This window comes from Macaca nemestrina, chromosome 14, assembly GCF_043159975.1.
Source record: "Macaca nemestrina isolate mMacNem1 chromosome 14, mMacNem.hap1, whole genome shotgun sequence".
NCBI classification, from domain to species: Eukaryota; Metazoa; Chordata; class Mammalia; order Primates; family Cercopithecidae; genus Macaca; species Macaca nemestrina.
Window position 1 is genome coordinate 950,976 of NC_092138.1, and position 18,104 is coordinate 969,079.

General features: G+C 50.2%; 1 protein-coding gene across 9 annotated transcripts in view; it reads right to left on the minus strand.

The window, feature by feature from the left end:
* Nucleotides 1-11,611: 11,611 nt before the first annotated feature.
* LOC105498937 (patched 1) overlaps nucleotides 11,612-18,104 on the minus strand; it is a 75,811-nt gene continuing 69,318 nt past the window's right edge. For 8 of the 9 annotated variants that reach the window (XM_071077433.1, XM_071077439.1, XM_011771311.2 and 5 more), the window contains 4 exons: nucleotides 17,974-18,073; nucleotides 17,210-17,464; nucleotides 15,058-15,607; nucleotides 11,612-14,541 (listed from right to left, as the gene is read on the minus strand). In XM_071077433.1, the coding sequence (XP_070933534.1) occupies nucleotides 15,059-15,607; nucleotides 17,210-17,464; nucleotides 17,974-18,073 (904 nt within the window). In that variant the 3' untranslated portion in view covers nucleotides 11,612-14,541; nucleotide 15,058. Of the gene's footprint in view, nucleotides 14,542-15,057; nucleotides 15,608-17,209; nucleotides 17,465-17,973; nucleotides 18,074-18,104 lie in introns of those variants that run through there. The other variant, XM_071077438.1, reaches the window with a different exon arrangement.

Here is an 18,104-nt window from a genome sequence, read left to right on the forward strand (position 1 = left end):
GCCACTCCGCCCACACCCTGACTCAGCACTGTGTCCCCCTCCCTGCCCACACCCTGACTCAGCACTGTGTCCCCCGCTCCGCCCACACCCTGACTCAGCACTGTGTCCCCCGCTCCGCCCACACCCTGACTCAGCACTGTGTCCCCGCTCTGCCCACACCCTGACTCAGCACTCTGTCCCCACTCCACCCACACCCTGACTCAGCACTCTGTCCCCCACTCCGCCCACACCCTGACTCAGCACTGTGTCCCCCACTCCACCCACACCCTGACTCAGCACTGTGTCCCCCTCCACCCACACCCTGACTCAGCACTGTGTCCCCCGTCCACCCACACCCTGACTCAGCACTGTGTCCCCCGCTCCGCCCACACCCTGACTCAGCACTGTGTCCCCCTCCCTGCCCACACCCTGACTCAGCACTGTGTCCCCCGCTCCGCCCACACCCTGACTCAGCACTGTGTCCCCCGCTCCGCCCACACCCTGACTCAGCACTGTGTCCCCCTCCACCCACACCCTGACTCAGCACTGTGTCCCCCGCTCCGCCCACACCCTGACTCAGCACTGTGTCCCCCTCCACCCACACCCTGACTCAGCACTGTGTCCCCCGCTCCGCCCACACCCTGACTCAGCACTGTGTCCCCCGCTCCGCCCACACCCTGACTCAGCACTGTGTCCCCCTCCACCCACACCCTGACTCAGCACTGTGTCCCCCGCTCCGCCCACACCCTGACTCAGCACTGTGTCCCCCTCCACCCACACCCTGACTCAGCACTGTGTCCCCCGCTCCACCCACACCCTGACTCAGCACTGTGTCCCCCGCTCCGCCCACACACTGACTCAGCACTGTGTCCCCCGTCCACCCACACCCTGACTCAGCACTGTGTCCCCCGCTCCGCCCACACCCTGACTCAGCACTATGTCCCCGCTCTGCCCACACCCTGACTCAGCACTGTGTCCCCCGCTCCGCCCACACCCTGACTCAGCACTGTGTCCCCCGCTCCGCCCACACCCTGACTCAGCACTGTGTCCCCCCCTCCACCCACACCCTGACTCAGCACTGTCCCTGCTCCACCCACACCCTGACTCAGCACTGTGTCCGCCGCTCCGCACACACCCTGACTCAGCACTGTCCCCGCTCCACCCACACCCTGACTCAGCACTGTGTCCCCCTCCACCCACACCCTGACTCAGCACTGTGTCCCCCGCTCCGCACACACCCTGACTCAGCACTGTGTCCCCCACTCCGCCCACACCCTGACTCGGCACTGTGTCCCCCGCTCCACCCACACCCTGACTCAGCACTGTGTCCCCCTCCACCCACACCCTGACTCAGCACTGTGTCCCCCGCTCCGCACACACCCTGACTCAGCACTGTCCCCCACTCCGCCCACACCCTGACTCAGCACTGTGTCCCCCGCTCCGCACACACCCTGACTCGGCACTGTGTCCCCCGCTGCGGGGGTGCGCTGGCCGGTGGCTCAGCTGAGTCCTTCCTTGAGACTGTATGGAAGAGAGACCCAAGATCTGGCCCAAGATCACGTCTCCTGGTGGCCGCCTGCATCCAATGATGGTCAGTTTAAAGGCATGAGGCTCTGGCGTCCTTGCCCTAACCTGAGCCAACTCCAAAGGGCATCTCAGCTCCTCATAGGCTCAGCCGCATGGCAATTTGACTTCCCCCAGGGCGCAGTGCTGCTTCTTCACTCCCCCATAGGCGCTGACCCGGGACCACCCCCCGGGTGCTCTCCCCGCACACAAGGCTCCCTCTCACAGCCTGCTTCTCGTGGAATCCATCCTGCAACACTGTCAATTGCCCGTGACTTTCCCTCTCGTCTCTGAATCATAGTCCAAAGCCTGCCAACATCTTATGAATCTGTGACTCCTTTATCTGAAGTCCAGAGCCATGACTGAGTTTGGGTCAATCAAGACAAAAAATCTCATTCCAATTGCCCTGAGCACAAAGGCCCATTAGAAAGGAAAGTTTAGCAGAAATAGATTTAGCTTTAGGTACAGCTTGACCCAGGGTTCAAGTGATGTGATCAGAGTTGACTTCTCTCTCTTCCTTCATTGAATCTGTTTTCTGCTGTATTTGTTCCTTTCTCGGAAAAGGCCCCCATCCTGAATTCCCTTAAGAAAGCTGAAGATTTTTAGATTAAAGACCCATGGAAAGGCACATTCTGTGTTTCAGACAAAGCGTCACAACACGTAACACATTCTGATTGGTCCATGCTTTTATCCTTAAACCAATAACGTTGGCCAAGAGAATGTGATACTCTTGTTGGACAGTCCGAGTCACATGAACAACCCTGGACCCTGCGAGGAAGGCAGCACTGTCTGAACCAAACAGACTGACAGTGGGAAATGGGATGGTTCCTCTAGAAGGAAATTAGGTTATGGGGACCCGAATAGTGAATGGATGTTGGGAAACACGTTTATGATGAACAACAGGTTGCTTCTTTGTTTCCATTTTGCAACCAATATAAAAGGTTCCTATGATCTTCCCACTTCAAGGTTCTCTTTCTGCACCTCTCATCCATCTGGCGGAGCTCTAAATCACAGGCACGATCACGTATCTGTTCAACAGTCTTCGAGAAGGTGTCACTGCTTTGCAATCAGATAATGGCCATTGTCTTCAGTTTAGCTTTCAACGTCACCTTCTTCCAGTACACCTTACATGGAGCACTTTTTAACTTTCAGAAGATTAAGAATCTCCTGGAAGGCTAATTGAAACCCAGATTTCTGGGCCTCCAACCCAGAAATTCCGACCTAGTGGGGCTGGGACGGGGCCGATGTGTTTGCATGCCTAGCAGTTTCTCACTTGGCACTGAAACTGCCAGTCCTAGAACCACACTCAGAACCACAGCTCATGGGTGGCAACTGCTCCTGCAAAATGGGCTGTTTGTTTTTCAGACGCACTGCTACTTTATTTTATTTTATTTGAGACAAAAATCTCTGTCACTCAGGCTGGAGTGCAGTGGTACGATCTCGGCTCACTGCAACCTCCACCTCCCAGGTTCAAGCAATTCTCCTGTCTCAGCCTACCGAGTAGCAGGGATTACAGGTGCCCGCCACCACACCTGGCTAATTTTTGTATTTTTCGTAGAGACAGGGTTTCACCGTGTTGATCAGGCTGGTCTCAAACTCCTGACCTTAGGTGATCCACCTGCCTCGGTCTCCCAGAGTGCTGGGATTACAGGAGCAAGCCACTGTGCCCGGCCACCTCTAGTTTCTTATCCTCTGGGACTTAGCTCAAGCTCTTCCTTCCCTTTGATAATGCCCTTCCCACGATTTCTGTCTGCTGAAATCCTAGCTTTCAAGGCCAAATTCAAATGCCACATCTTCCAGGACATCTTTTCCATCCCTTTGAGCTCATTGTACCTAATATACTCCTTCTTAAAAATCATGCATCATAGACTGGGCATGGTGGCTCACTCCTGTAATCCCAACACTTTGGGAGGCTGAGGCAGGAGGATCACTTGAGCCCAGGAGTTTGACACCAGCCTGAGCAACATGGTGAGACCAGCATCTCTATAAAAAACAAATGAAATAAAATAATGCACCATATTATATATTATAACTTAGTTGTGCATTTACCTTACTTTATCTTACACATTTCTTCATAACATAACAAATTATAGCTTTTTTGTTTGTTTGTTTTGAAACAAAACAAGACAGGTTTATTATAGAAATATTCACATCAGCTGGGCATGGTAGATCATTCCTGTAGTCACTGCACTTTGGGAGGTCAGGGCAGGCAGATGACTTGAGGCCAGGAGTTCAAGACCAGCCTGGCCAACATAGCAAAACCCCATCTCTACTAAAAATACAAAAATTAGCCAGGTGTGGTGGCGCCTGTAATCCCTGCTACTCGGTAGGCTGAGACAGGAGAATTGCTTGAACCTGGGAGGTGGAGGTTGCAGTGAGCCGAGATCGTACCACTGCACTCCAGCCTGGGTGACAGAGCGAGACTCTATCTCAAAAATAAATATTCACATCAAAAAATAGAAGAAAATAAATACACACACAAAGACATCTTCGGGACAATTGGGGGAGATTTCAGTGTGAATTAGATATGACTTGATGTGAAGGAATTCTTGTTAATTCTGTTTGCTGTAATAACAGTGGGTGATTAGGTTTTTAAAAAGTTCTCCTCAGTTTTGGGATATATACTGAAATAACTGCAGGCGAAGTGGTGTGCTGTCTGGAATTTGCATTAAAATATTCCAGCAAATAGCCAAAAATTCACGGGAGACGGATAAAACAGAATTATTGTTACTAATTGTCAGAACTGGTGGTGGATACAGGGACTTCGTTTTTTATGCTGTTTGTGTGTTTACAATTTTTTCATACTAAAAAATAAAGCACACTAAAATAAGAATGCACATATGTGTCCTTATGTTTTATAGATGATGTATATTTCTAGAGATAGAAAGAGGTAGATTTTAAGGTTCTTTTTGTCAGGAACTGTCATATGCATGTTTTTATCCTGCACAGAACCTAGCGTGGTGCCTGGGTCTAGGCAGGGTGCTGTGCTCTGAGCTAGCTTCAGCGTGAGCAAGCAGTGGAAGCAACCAGTAGCTCCAGAAACCGTTCCCATCGCGATCCTTTAGCAAACTCAGGAATCCATGGCTGCCTTTCACCCTTACCAGCACTGCAATCTCTGGAAAGTCATTTAACCTCATAGAATTTAGCTTTCTCATCTGTGAAACAGGAATAATACTGCAGACGCATTGTAGGTCTCATTAAAAAAAAAAAAAAAAAAAAAAAAAAACTGTACTAAACCGAGAGTACTATGTTCCAGGCTCTGTTCTAGACTTTGGGAATAAGCAGTGGCTACAACAGTAAAAAATTCCTGTCTTCCAAGAGCGGACATTATTCTTGTAGTGTAAGAAAGAGAAACAAATACATTGGCAAAATATAAAGGATGTTAGATAATGGTAAGTGCTATGGAGAAAATTAAGTAGTAAAGGAAGAGGGGATATGTTGGGTGGGGGTGGGGATTGGATTTGCAACTTTTTTTGTTTTTTATTTTTTTGAGATGGAGTCTCGCTCTGTCGCCCAGGCTGGAGTGCAGTGGTGCGATCTTTGGCTCACTGCAAGCTCCGCCTCCTGGGTTCACGCCATTCTCCTGCCTCAGCCTCCCAAGTAGCTGGGACTACAGGCGCCGCCACCATGCCCAGCTAATTTTTTTTTTCTTTTGTATTTTCAGTAGAGACGGGGTTTCACCGTGTTAGCCAGGATGGTCTCGATCTCCTGACCTCGTGATCCACCCGCCTCAGCCTCCCACAGTGCTGGGATGATAGGCATGAGCCACTGTGCCCGGCCTGGATTTGCAACTTTAAACTGGGTGGTCAGGCAGGGTCCCAGTGAAGAGACAATATTTCTACAAAGACCTGAATTTCATAAGGGAATGAGCCACGTGTCTGCCTGGGAGACTGAGATTACAGGTGCAGGAATGAATAAGTGCATGCCCTGAGGCAGAACAGTGCCTGGTGTGTTTGAGGAGTAGCAAGAAATAGCACCGGCGGTCTCTACAGTGTCCGAAAGTGCCTGCTTGGTTTGGTGCGGAGATGTTACGCTCCAGGTCAGGGAGGGATGGCAACTCTTTCTTTAAAGGACTTGATAGTAAATGTTTTAGGCTTTACAGGCCATGTGGTTTCTGTTGCAACCACTTAACTGCCATTATAGCAAAAAAGCAGGCCTAGACGAGACATAAATAAATAGGCAGAGCTGTGTTGCGCAAACGTTATTTACCAAAACAAGTTGGGTCCAGATTTGGCCTGCGGGCTGTAGTTTGTGGACCCTACTCTAAACACATCTATCATGCTCTGATTTTGAACAATGAAAGGAAAATAGTGGAAAACATCAGTACATAAAACAAAGACGCTGCATTTTAATGATCCATCTTTCTACTTTCACTTTAGAACACCGCCTTTCTCATAAAAACCACCTGGGTGGTGTAGTGAGAAATGCCTGTCCTTGCCTCAACTCTGCTGACTTCTTCTAACCCAAGTGCGGCCCTTTCCTCTGTCCTTCTGAATTCACCTCCATAATTCCTTATTTCTTATCCTTGCCGCCCTGCCCCACGTCTCTCATCTTTCGTATTTCCTCCTGCATCTTCGCGCTCTTTCCTGCTCATTTCCAGTCTCTGCCAACATCTTATTTATTGGGTTCACCTAGTGAGAGAAGCTATAGCATGGCACATACTGAGCAGGAAGCGGTGGCTTTGGTTATTGGTATTACTGCTACCCAAGCTGGGGTCCGACTATCAGCGTTTTTATCATGGATAGATTTCTATTGGCATTGGTGCCGAGGGTGGGTGTCTTGGTGGAGTCAGGGAGAGAAGACAAGTCTTCCCAGGGAGAGGGAGTGACAGTAGAGAGGAGGGAATTCAGAAGGGGTCAACGGTGACAGGTCAGGACTGCCTATGCATGTGGATGTGTTTGGGCAAGGGTGTGCATGCATGATGTATGTTTTACAGCCCTCAGTGGATACTTTACAGCTCAAAGTGGATTCTCAGCAGCAGAAGTATAATTCATACATTCAGGCTTCCTTCCGTACTTACACTTTGAAAATCCCACCTTAATTGTGTCTGCCTTATGATTACAGGCCATTAGAGGCCATTAGTAAATGAACTATGCGATTTCAATCGTGAAATGCACAGTCTCTTGTGAAATACAAACCTAGTTTCACATATTAATTGCTTCTAATTAAGGAGGAACATTTTGGCCAATTAGCTTTTGGAATTTAAGTGGAATCAGAAGGATAATTCAGAAATTTGCTAATTGCTTCCTCCACTGCAGCTGTTTGCCTTTAGAGCAAACATATACCGTCTGCATGTGATGCTGCGTACACACACGGATGGCTGAGAGGCTCGGAAACTCCACTGCTAGAGTCGTTGTGTAGATAGCAGTCACCGTAATGTTGGAATTAGCAACATGAAACAAACAGAGAAAAAAACAAGGACACTAAGAGAGAAAAACATAGGACTGGACTCTAGAGGTCCAGGTTCTCAATCTGACCCAACGCCCGGGGCTGTTAGCTAACACTGGACGTGTCATATCACTTCTCCAGGCTTCCTGGATACAAGATGGCAAAGGTCTCTTACAGCTTATGATGAGTTTCCATGATTCATGACAAGCTTCCATGATTCGTGGTAACCTACCATGCTGCCATGTAAGTGGAAGCTGTGTGAGAAATGCAAAAGCATCTATTGACAGAAGGGCCGAGTATGCCTGTGGACACCACATGGTCACAATGTGAGGATCGGGGCTGGCCACTGCTCTTGCAGACCATGGGTTTTTTTGAAGGAGAAGATCTTTGTCTCTTGGCACCCTTCCATTTTATCGTTTTTCATACCTCTTCCCTAATTTCAATGGCCTTTTCCTGGTTTCGGTGGTACCTTGGTCTTTTCCCCAGTACTGGCCTCACTTTCTTTTTTTTTTTTTGAGACAGAGTCTCGCTCTGTCGCCCAGGCTGGAGTACAGTGGCGCGATCTCTGCTCACTGCAAGCTCTGCTGCCTCCCAGGTTCCCGCCATTCTCCTGCCTCAGCCTCCCTAGAAGCTGGGACTACAGGCGCCGCCACCACGCCTGGCTAATTTTTTTGTATTTTTAGTAGAGACGGGGTTTCACCGTGTTAGCCAGGATGGTCTCGATCTCCTGACCTCGTGATCCGCCCGTCTCGGCCTCCCAAAGTGCTGGGATCATAGGCTTGAGCCACCACGCCTGGCCTGGCCTCACTTTCTGATGTCTGACCCAGTCCTCACCAAGGGATAGTTCTGCTCTTGCTCTTAAACCACAGCGGAGAGCCTGCTGGTGGTCTCCATTCCTGCCTTGTCTTGCTTTTCCTCTCCTCTTTCTGTAAAATAGGCTCTCAACACAAGTCCACCGACCACCGCTGCTGACGGAGGTCTGTAATTATCAAGAGGGTTCTCTGGCATCTTGATTTGGGCTTCATGCTGCACTCCTCATTATTACATAATAACTCACCAGTTAGAACTTGCTCATCAATCCTTCTCCCATTACAGGAATTTTTCCTTATAAAAATAAAACAGGTTATTATCTACCATCCCCCTTTCCATAGCAATACAAGCTGTTGTCCTTGTGTTATCATCACTGGTTCCTGCCTACTCTGTGGGAATTCCCTTTTGCGGGGGCAAAAGCAACAGGGCCCTTCCGGCGAGAGGCTGTAGAGAGAGTTTGCCCTGAGAGATTGTGCTGTTGGCTTAGGTGTTTCGTGTGCTTGCTTTTCTTCTGGGACTTTATTGTTTGCCTTGTTGGTAGCTTATATCACATTCCTATATCTTCGGCCGCAAGCCCTGTGGATGGGAAGCAGATGAATTAAGACAACACTCTCCAGGAAAGTGGGATGCACTGTGGACCCTCGAATAACGTGGGAGTTAGAGGTGCTGATCCCCTAGCAGTTGAAAATTCATGTATAACTTCTGACTGAAAGACTGAGGCTACTCCAAGATGGTAGCCTACTGCCAACCAGAAGCTTTACCCGTAACACGGTGACTAACACACGCTTCGTATATTACGTGTATTACATACTTATTCTTGAAGTAGAGTAAGCGAGATAAAAGAAAACGTTATGAAGAAACTGATAAGGAAGAGATAAAACCTATTTACTATTCATTAGGTGGAAGTGGAGCATCACAAAGGTCTTCATCCTCCCTGTCTCCACATTGAGTAGGTGGAGGAGGGGGAGGGGGATGAGGGAGAAGAGGAGGAGGAGGAGGAAAGTGAGAGAGGGAAGAAAAACAGAGGGAGGGGGAGGAGGGAAGGCGGAGGAGTCGGTCTTGCTGCCTCAGGGTGGGCAGAGTGGGAAGAAGATGCACGTATAAGTGGATCCATGCACTGCAAACCCATGCCGCTCCAGGGTCACCTGTGAGACGTGCTCGCGTGGCAGTGCTGGCACTGCGGCTGCGGCTGCGGCTGTCTCTGCAGGGTGACACTGCTCGCAGGGGCCCGACTCATTCTCAGGGCAAACACCGTCTTCACAAAACTGGTTTTCTCTACAGCCTGTCACCTCGAGGGCCCTGTTCCTTCTGCCCCCCACCCCGAAAAGGGACCTCCCCGAGAGCGGGCAGGAATCCGTGGTACACCCACCACCTCGCGGTGCTGATGCGCACGCTTTCTGTATGTGCTTCCCATGCACACCAAGCTTGATTTGGGCCATCTCTAGAGTTCACCCTTCCTGAGGCCCACCGTGTTCCTAACAGGCCGGAATATCCCTTCCAGATCCTTCTGGTGGCAGTGGTTGGAATTTCCTGGCAGGGAACCTACGCAGAAAACGGTACCTGACATGCCCTCCTTCACGACAGTGCAAAGGATGAAACAGATTCATGTTCAAGGCGTGTTCTCATTATGCGCAGCCTTCGTTAAAAGTAATTAAAACTTGGCAAATATTCTTCTCAGGTGATTAATAGACCATCTCCACTTCTCCTTTTGGGAGGCCGGTTACCAGTTACCAAAAATGAAACACCTGCCTTTACAGTGGGCTGCTGCCGAGACGTCGCAGGACACAGCTTTCACAACGCCGTGAAATACATCTGTTGTGCCAAAAAAATGGAGCGCTATGTTGACCCAAGTCCTGAATAAATATGGTGGATTTGGGGGCACAAGTCTGATTAAAAACTTCTCCCTAGGCCAACGTGGTTAAAAGTTAAAAAGTTAGCTAGTTAGCTAACTAAGAATATAAAACTGGATGGTAGCAAATGGCCATTTTGGTGGTATTAAACATGTCTTGGGGAAAGCCTGTCCCAGTTTGAATTCCAATTAATGCAATTAACTATTTTCCATATTCAGATTCAGGGAGCACATATTCTCTGTAACTTAAATGAGCCAAATTATCTGTTATGTGTAGTACTGAGGGCGTTGTATTACCTGAACATTACCTGGTCAGAATTTGCTGTGCTACCTCCAATGCCTCCCAAGAGGGGCTCAGTAAACACGAACTATTCCCATAGCAGTGCCCATCATTTCTATGAGGAGCCCTTGTCATTTTCACGATGGGAACCCTGAGGCAGAGTTGGTGACTGAACTGGGGTTCAGAGTGGCGTCCTCAGGACGGGGCTGTCCGGTTCTCACTCAGATGACTCTGGCCAGTCCCTGAGGTCCAGACCTTGTCACCAGCATCACTGCTGCCACCCTTCGGAAGTTTTCAAGGGATACTTATGTCTTTAATTGACAGATGAGGACACACAGGCTCTGGGGTTTTAAGAGACTTGCCCAAGCCAGTCAAGTGGGTGACAGGGAACCCTCTCCGTGGAAGGACGGAAGCGGGTCTGGCCTGGCGTGGCTCCCCCTCCCCTCTAGGAAAGGGGCCTGCACTCTCCACCCAGGTCCTCCCTCACCACGGGGCGAGCACTAAGAAGGGAATTCCTCACTCCGGACTCCCAGACGTAAGAGCCACGCTTCTGGCCTGGGCTTACCCACAGAGGAGCATGTGTTTTGTGAAAGAACTACGCAGTGGAGTCGGTATCTCTGTGCTCTTTCCAGATCCAGCCCGCACCGGCCCAGGAGCCGAAGCCAAATGATAGAACCTGGCCACACTCGGCTGGAATTTTGGGGTCACCTCTGCTGGTGCATCACAACCCCCAGGACAGACGGTTAAAGCAGAGATTCCTGGACCTCACTCCGAGATTCTGATTTAGTAGGTCTGGGGCGATGTTGGATTTGGTTTTTCTAGCAAGCTTCCAAGGCAGGCTGATTCATGGACCACACTTGACTAGTACTGGCCTATGTTACCTTGTCTAGACACGGACTGGCAGGGGTCTTACAGCCAGATAGTAAATATCAGAGACTCCGCAGACCATAGTCTGTGTGGCAGCTACTGAACTCTGCTGTTGCGGCAGAAAAGCAGCCATCAACAATATGTGCTGCAACAGGCACGGCTGTCTCCTCGTAAACCTGTGCAACAGGACATGGCCAGCCGGCTGTGGCTCGCTGACCGCTCTGCAACTCGCCCATGTGCACGGCAGTGGGGACCTTATTCAGCCCCACCACTCCTTGCTTACACAGCTGTAACGTGGACATGATATTCCTGGCCATATTTTTCTCCAGGCCTATGATGAAATCATCGCTTACCAGGAAACATTTAATGACTGTTCTTTATCGGGTTCAATCAGTTCCCTATTATCTTTGACACTGGTTAGAAGTATGACACTTTCACTGATGAGGATCATCTTTGAATTTGGCTTTCTTTATGTTCCCTCATTATTAGGCATCACATAAGGAAAATAAGTATGCTAAGAGAGATGACAGAAGGACTAATTTTGATGGTTAACTTAGGAAGTTTCTTGGTATGAGAAAACAAAAATAGGGCTGGGTGATAAGAAATGAATTAATGGGTACAGTGTACACTGTCTGGATGATGGTCACACTAAAAGCTCAGCCCCCACTTTGTAACACATCCATGTAACAGAGCTATGCTTGTACCCACTATTTATACAAAACAAAAAGGAGAAAAACATAAAACTGTCTCCATCAGACACAGCAAAAAAGAGTGTCGCAAGGTCAGCAAGATGAAACAACAGTTTCTGATGGCTCCACCACTGACTGCCTCTCCCAAGTATTTTAAGGAAAAAAAGCATTCTACAAACAAAGATATAACCAACAAGTTATATTATTTTTTATTCATGTTAGAATTTCTATCAGTGTTTGAACATTAATATTTAGAGAGTTTGTACATTTTCACCTTCCAAGGTTTGAAATGAGAAGCATGCTAGGTCACCAATGGTAACTAATAAACACTTGACAATCGCATGAATATCCATTCTGCTCTGACTCTCTTAACACTGGTAAACATTTTCTTTCCTTGCTGTAATTTACAATGAAAACTGTGCCCCACTCATGTCTCAGCAAAGTTCCAGACATTATGGATTCATCACATATAAATTCTTTAAAAATATACTTCTGTCAAAAGACTTGATGACTACTATGTACACTACAAAAATAAATCTTCATATAAATAAATTATATGGCATACTTTTATCTTTGTAATTGAAATGACACAAACTCATTTCCACCAAAATTGGCAATGAGACCCAGTTTGAATATTTATTTCCTTTAAACTCCTTACCCTAAAACCTACCATGAGTCCTTAATGTCAATGTTATATACTCTGAACTATTTAACATTAGTAAGCACTCTATACAAATAAAAATTCTGTCCAAAAGTAAAACATAGCTGTAATGTTTCCAATAGAAATAAAATCCCTGCATTTTTTTTTTGTTATAAACTGGCATGACAAATACTGTAGAGGAAAACATTCTTATGATACAAAATTATAAATATCAGCAAAGTACTTTTCTTTTAAAATTAAAACATCCAAATGAACAAACAGGACAGACAAAATAAAACTATTAAAAGAGAGAGAGAAATTCTAATTCCCTGCCAGCCCCCCAGTTCTCCCTCTGCCAATGTGACTATGGGAGGAAGTTCTACACCGTGCAGAAATCAGGGGCCGCACAGGCTCTGGCGCACCACGAGCTGGGCTCAGGAGGGAGCGAGGGCACGCCAGGAGCCAGCGGGAAGTCGACTTCAGAATTTCGCATCGTCCCTCCTCCACGCAGGACACGTTTTCTGAGCAGAGCTGGGTGTGAGGTCAGCAGACCGTGTGGGTGACAGGCACCAAGACAGCAGCAGGGGGTGGCCAGGGTCCCCAGCAGAGTCACACACACACACAGCCAGCGGCCACAAGCGGCTCCCAATCTGCGTCTTAGAGTTTCGTGGTGCGTATCAGGGTCTGAGGTCACTACGCTGTGGGTATTTCTGGGGGCCCATTACCTCTCCGTTCAGATTTCCCATGTAATTTAAAAGGGAGTAACAGGAGCTGCCACTCGTGAGCGCCTCACAGTAGCTCAGGCTTCAGCCCTGCAGGGACCCCACCCTTTCCTCTGACATCTCGTAACAAGGCGCTGGTGTGGACTTGGAGGGGGAGCCGACACTGGGTGCTTCCCTGACATGTGCTGGTCTCTGGCTACAAGGTGAGGGAGCCCGCACCTCAGAGCAAAAGAAGAGAACCAGTACACAAGCAACTTTAAAAATATGCCTGGCTGAGACCTGCCCCTGCCTACATCCTTCAATGGGGTGTATCTACCCACCTGCTTTCCCATATCACACTGAAAGAGCACTAATGACGGGGAGCATGGAGACGATGTTTGGATTTATTTAGGAAGTGCGCACCCTAAACGCTGGTGCACGAAGAACCCCTCTGGAGCTCTTATCCTACAGAAGGCCTGCCTCTGCACCACCACAAAGCATGCTCACCGCTTAAAGAAGATGCAAACGGATCCAGAAGGCCTCGACCAGCTGCTCCATTTGAGAGAGGGAGTTTAAACTATAGGGACTCAAAACATCATTTCTGGGTGATTGTGGGCCAAGAATTAACCAAATAGGTTCTTCTACCTGTGACAGGGCCACATCCACTCTTGAATTTGGGGGTGTTGGGGGAGGGGTCGTGTGTATGTTGGTTGCAAGAGGGGCACAATGCTGCACCTTTTTAGAGTGTACATACTCTCAGAGCCCAGCCAAAGCTCAGCACCAGGCATGTCACCCAATTCTCTAACACCCACGATGCTGAACTGATGTGAGCTCCACACCCTGAGGTTCCAGCATCCATCACAATGATCCGGGAGAAGGAGCTTATTCCCCTGAAGCACAAATTGGGGTCCTGGATGGCAGCCAATGATCGTAAGAGATGCCGTGGACACAAGGAGAATCTAGCTTTTGCCGGGCTGATTCGAAAGGATTGGGTGGATGTTTAGGGCCAGCCCTCACCAGCACAAAGTAATAAAAGATATCCTGACGCTTCCAGCCTGACTAGGTCAGAGCCTACTAAAGGTTACAGACAGTGCAGAGAAACAAAACAAGACAAAAAAAAAAAATCACAGTACAGTACATGGTGAACTCACACACGTGTTCACACGCACAGCCAAACAAGAGGACCGCACACAACGACAGCTAGAGAAGCCACCAGGATTAACGTGCTTTCTTCATATCCGCTCATTAAACAAAAAAATTACCACGCATAGCGTGTTTGAAAGTTAACAGTAACATTTCATACTACCACAGGGTTGTGATATGCAAATTTAAAATATTTTAAACAGAAACCTTTACAAAATAATCCTATTACATAAGCAATATTTGCATAGAATTATACAAGTAAATTATACAATATTTAAGCAGCAGCAACATATGCTGGAATTTAAGACTAATGAAGCTTGGTTGTGGCATGGAGCCCAATGCTCGAAAACGGACAGGCCCCGCTGTGGCCTCTGCACTCTGGGGCAGGCGTGGAGAAGCCCCAGATCATAGCTTTACATCCTTCCTTCCTATATTACACATGTGTACACCTCTTAAATATTTATAGAAATATTTAACAAAATAATACAATCGGTTACAGTAACAGTGAACTGCTGTCCTGGCACAGGGCATCTTTTCCATAACTCCAAGCAGTTCTCTTCAAGCAGTTCTGGAAAGAGGTGGGGGTGGGGGGTTTCCAATCTTTGGCCTCTTTGCTTCAGATTTTAATCACCCTTTAAAAGGAAACAGAAAAGGAAGTTGAACAGAGTAAGAGGTGTGCGAGTCCGTTTTTATAAAGTACAAAAGCAGGTGGGAGTGATCTTGGTATTAGAAATCACGAGAGTGGGGTGTGGGCCTGAGGGGTCCCTGAGGGCCGCTTGTGACCTCTCCCTTCATCTGGGGGCTGGTTACACGGATGCGTTCCCATGTGACCAATTCGCTGTGGCATGCACCTCCATACAGACTGGCACAGGTAAAAGGTGGTGCTGTTGGTGCCATTGTGGCACCGCACCGACCCTCCGCAGGCCAGCAGCAGGGGAAGAGACCTGGTGTGCAGCTGGGCCGGTCCCCCAAGGATGACAAAACTCCAACACATCAGCCTTGCTCTGGGGATAAAAGGTCACTGGGGTCCAGTGTGGGATGTGCCCGAGTGCCGTGGCCCCTCGGTGATGCCGAGAACCCCAGGAGAACCTTGCCCTCCTCTCCGCCTGGCTCTAGGTCCCTCGGCTGCCCTTGTCAGTGGCACACACCTCAGTTGGAGCTGCTTCCCCGGGGCCTCTCCTCGCACTCCACGTCCTGCAGCTCAATGACTTCCACCTTCGAATCCCTCCTCTCACACCGGACATGGAAAGGCACGTGGGGGTCCTCGAACAGGCCATGGTCAGTCTCGGGGTAGCCCTCGTAGCCCGGGCAGAGCCCCCCTCGGGGGTTCCGCCCAGGCCCGGGGGCAGGCGGTGGGCGCACGGCGACAGTCACGGAGGCAGAAGCCGTCACAGTGGTGATGGGCTGGCAGTAGCCGGGCACGGAGCTGCCCATGGCAGTGGACGCTGGGTTCCGAGGGTTGTGAGAACGGGCCCCGCGGGGACCCCAGCGGTCCCTATTGCTAGGGCCAGAATGCCCTTCAGTAGAAATTTCAAAAGCGTCTCTGCGTGGTCTGTAGGGGGGTGGCCACAAGCCTTCTCTGGGGGCGTCCCTGCGGGGCTGCTGGCCTTGCCGTCCGGGAGGCAGGGACCCTGAGTCCAGGTGGGGCTGCTGTCGCGGGTTCGAGGGTGGGTGATGCCTGGATTCAGGATGGACCACCTGCAGAGGGCAAGGGTGGGTTAGAAGGGGGGGGAGGGTCTGCCCCAGGCTGGGCATGGTCCCCGCAGCTCCCACACCTCCCTCCTTGGGTTTCACCAAAGACTCAGTCGACCCCGGGGAGCCCATGGGGGCCTTCCACCCACAAAAGAAAAGCCCGTTCTTCTCATAACCTCCAGGACCTGGCAGAGGAGCGTGTTGTTTGAATCCTGTTTCCAGGCCTTCTCTGACACAGCTGGCTGGACACGTACTGCTGTTGCCCATAAATGTGGGCTGTGGTCAGAGCATCCAAGCTGCTGCCCCCCCACCCTGTCCAGTCCTGCAGGCCCTGAGCTGCTCTTCTCCCAAAGCTGCTAAGTGTGCGGCCCTGGCTGGCCTGAGTGCAGGACGCTGGCAGGACTGTCTCTGCCTACTCTGTCCAACACAGCAGCCGCTCCAGACGTGTGGCTGCTTCCGTTTTAATGACCTAAAATCCGAAATCCAGCTCCTCGGTAGCCCCGGCCACATTTCAAGCGCTCCCAGCCACGTGTGGCCGGTGGCTCCCGTCCTTGAGAGCAGAGGGCACTCTCGTCACCGCGGAGGGCTGTGGCGGGCAGCCCGCTTCATCTGATTGTGAAGAATCTGGTCTCTGCGTCTCTATACAAAGCACAGAGCAACACAGTGGCCACATCAATCAAAAGGACCGTGACCAACTTCAAAGTCGTTCAGCTTGTACCTATTTTTAGGCTCCCGCTGAACAAAACCAGATTCACACTGCAGCTCAGCGGGGTCGTCACGGGGGGTAGGAGGAGGACAATTCAGGTTATTTGGTTGGCCTTTCTCTCTTTCACGGAAGGGCTGCTCTGGCCTGGGACTGGAATACCCATTTCCTGGAGGGACAGCAGGGGGTCCTCAGTGGAGCAACATGAGCCTCAGAGCCTTCCTTGAGTTTTCGGGGCTGAGCCCATCCCAGGGAGCACAGGGCGGAGGGAAGGACCCAGGTCCCTGGCCCTCCGAGGAGGGGCCCCCAGGCTCCGGTGACCTCCTGAATCACTGAAGGCCAAGAACTCAGGGGTGGTTCTCGGCCTCTCTGCTCTTTCCTGCCACCTGGAACCTGAGCTTGGAGCCACAAAAGCTACGGTCAAGTATTTAGACAATAATAACGAACGTTGTGTCAAGGGCAATGAAACCTAACAGAAATGAGAGAAGAAAAAAACCTTACTTCTGCGGGCAATAAAAATACTACTAGTTTTAGAAAATATCACTCAAATGACATGCACCTTAAGGGGGGGGCGGGAAAGGCAAAGAATGTTTTATCTCTGGCCTTTGAAGCCCAAATGTCCTCACCGCGAACAGGACAGATGCTACTGCTTTGTGCAGTGACATTACTGGCCCTGCCCCTTTTTTATCCTGTATGAGATCAAACCACAGGAAGACGGCATTTTTATAGTTGAGAAGAGTTGAATGTTGGCCATCTCCTGTGATCTGACCTAGCCTGTACTTTATCTCTGCATCCCATTTGCCTGCGTGATGTGCTGCGCAGAGCGGACAGCAGCCCCGCTGGACCACCGGGCCCACCACCTCGGTGGGAAGACCCCCCCCTCCCCGTTCCTCAGGGTCACTTACAGTGGAGTGGGCGAAGACCGGGTTTTCTGTGGCTTCCACGATCACTTGGTGGGCAGGGCCTCCCGCGCCCTGCGGGGCCTCGTAGTGTCGAAGCTCCTCGCTGAGGCCTGACACTGTCGTCTGGGAACTATACTCGGAGTCGGAGGAATCAGACCCGCTGTGCATGTGGCCGGGGGGCATGGCGAACCGGACCACGCTGGGGGGTGGCTCAGGGGAGGGTGTGGGCAGGCGGTTCAAGCCGTTGGCTGGAGACACCTATTTAAGGGGATTCCATGTTACAAGTGTTCTTGTCCATTTACCTGCTGGCCACGCTCAGAGTTCAAAGCACGGTGTTATTCAGGGGCCTCTGTCCTCTGCCCTGGGGCCCTGCGCACTGTGCCGTATTAGCCTCCCCCTTTCTACCACCTGGAGGATCCTCGGTCCCGCAGCTGGAGCGGAACTGTCCTCTGCTCCACACTGGAAAGGTGGGATGTGTACTTTTTACCCTTGTGAAGTCCGATTATGTATATCAAGGGGAAAGTCTTCATTTACTGTACAAAGATCTGTAAGACCCAGGCTGCAACAGGTTGGTTGAGAGGAACCGAACCAAACCCGCCCTCCAGCCCTCAAAGCCGGCACACCGAGGAGGAAACAGACAGGCCCCAGATGTTTACTGAAGAACGACCAGCAAGTGGGGAGGCAGCTAAGTGTAGAAATGAAGAGCGGCACAGGAAACACAGCACTCAGCTGGCCTACACGTGGGACGTCCCCGTGTCACTACTGACCTCAGGATATGGTCCAAAGAAAGACAAAAGCACGGGAAGCAAAACCAGCCCATTGAGAACGCCGAGGATGGTGAGGATCGCCAGCACAGCAAAGAAATACCTGGGAGATCGAGAGGAAACGGGAACAGGCG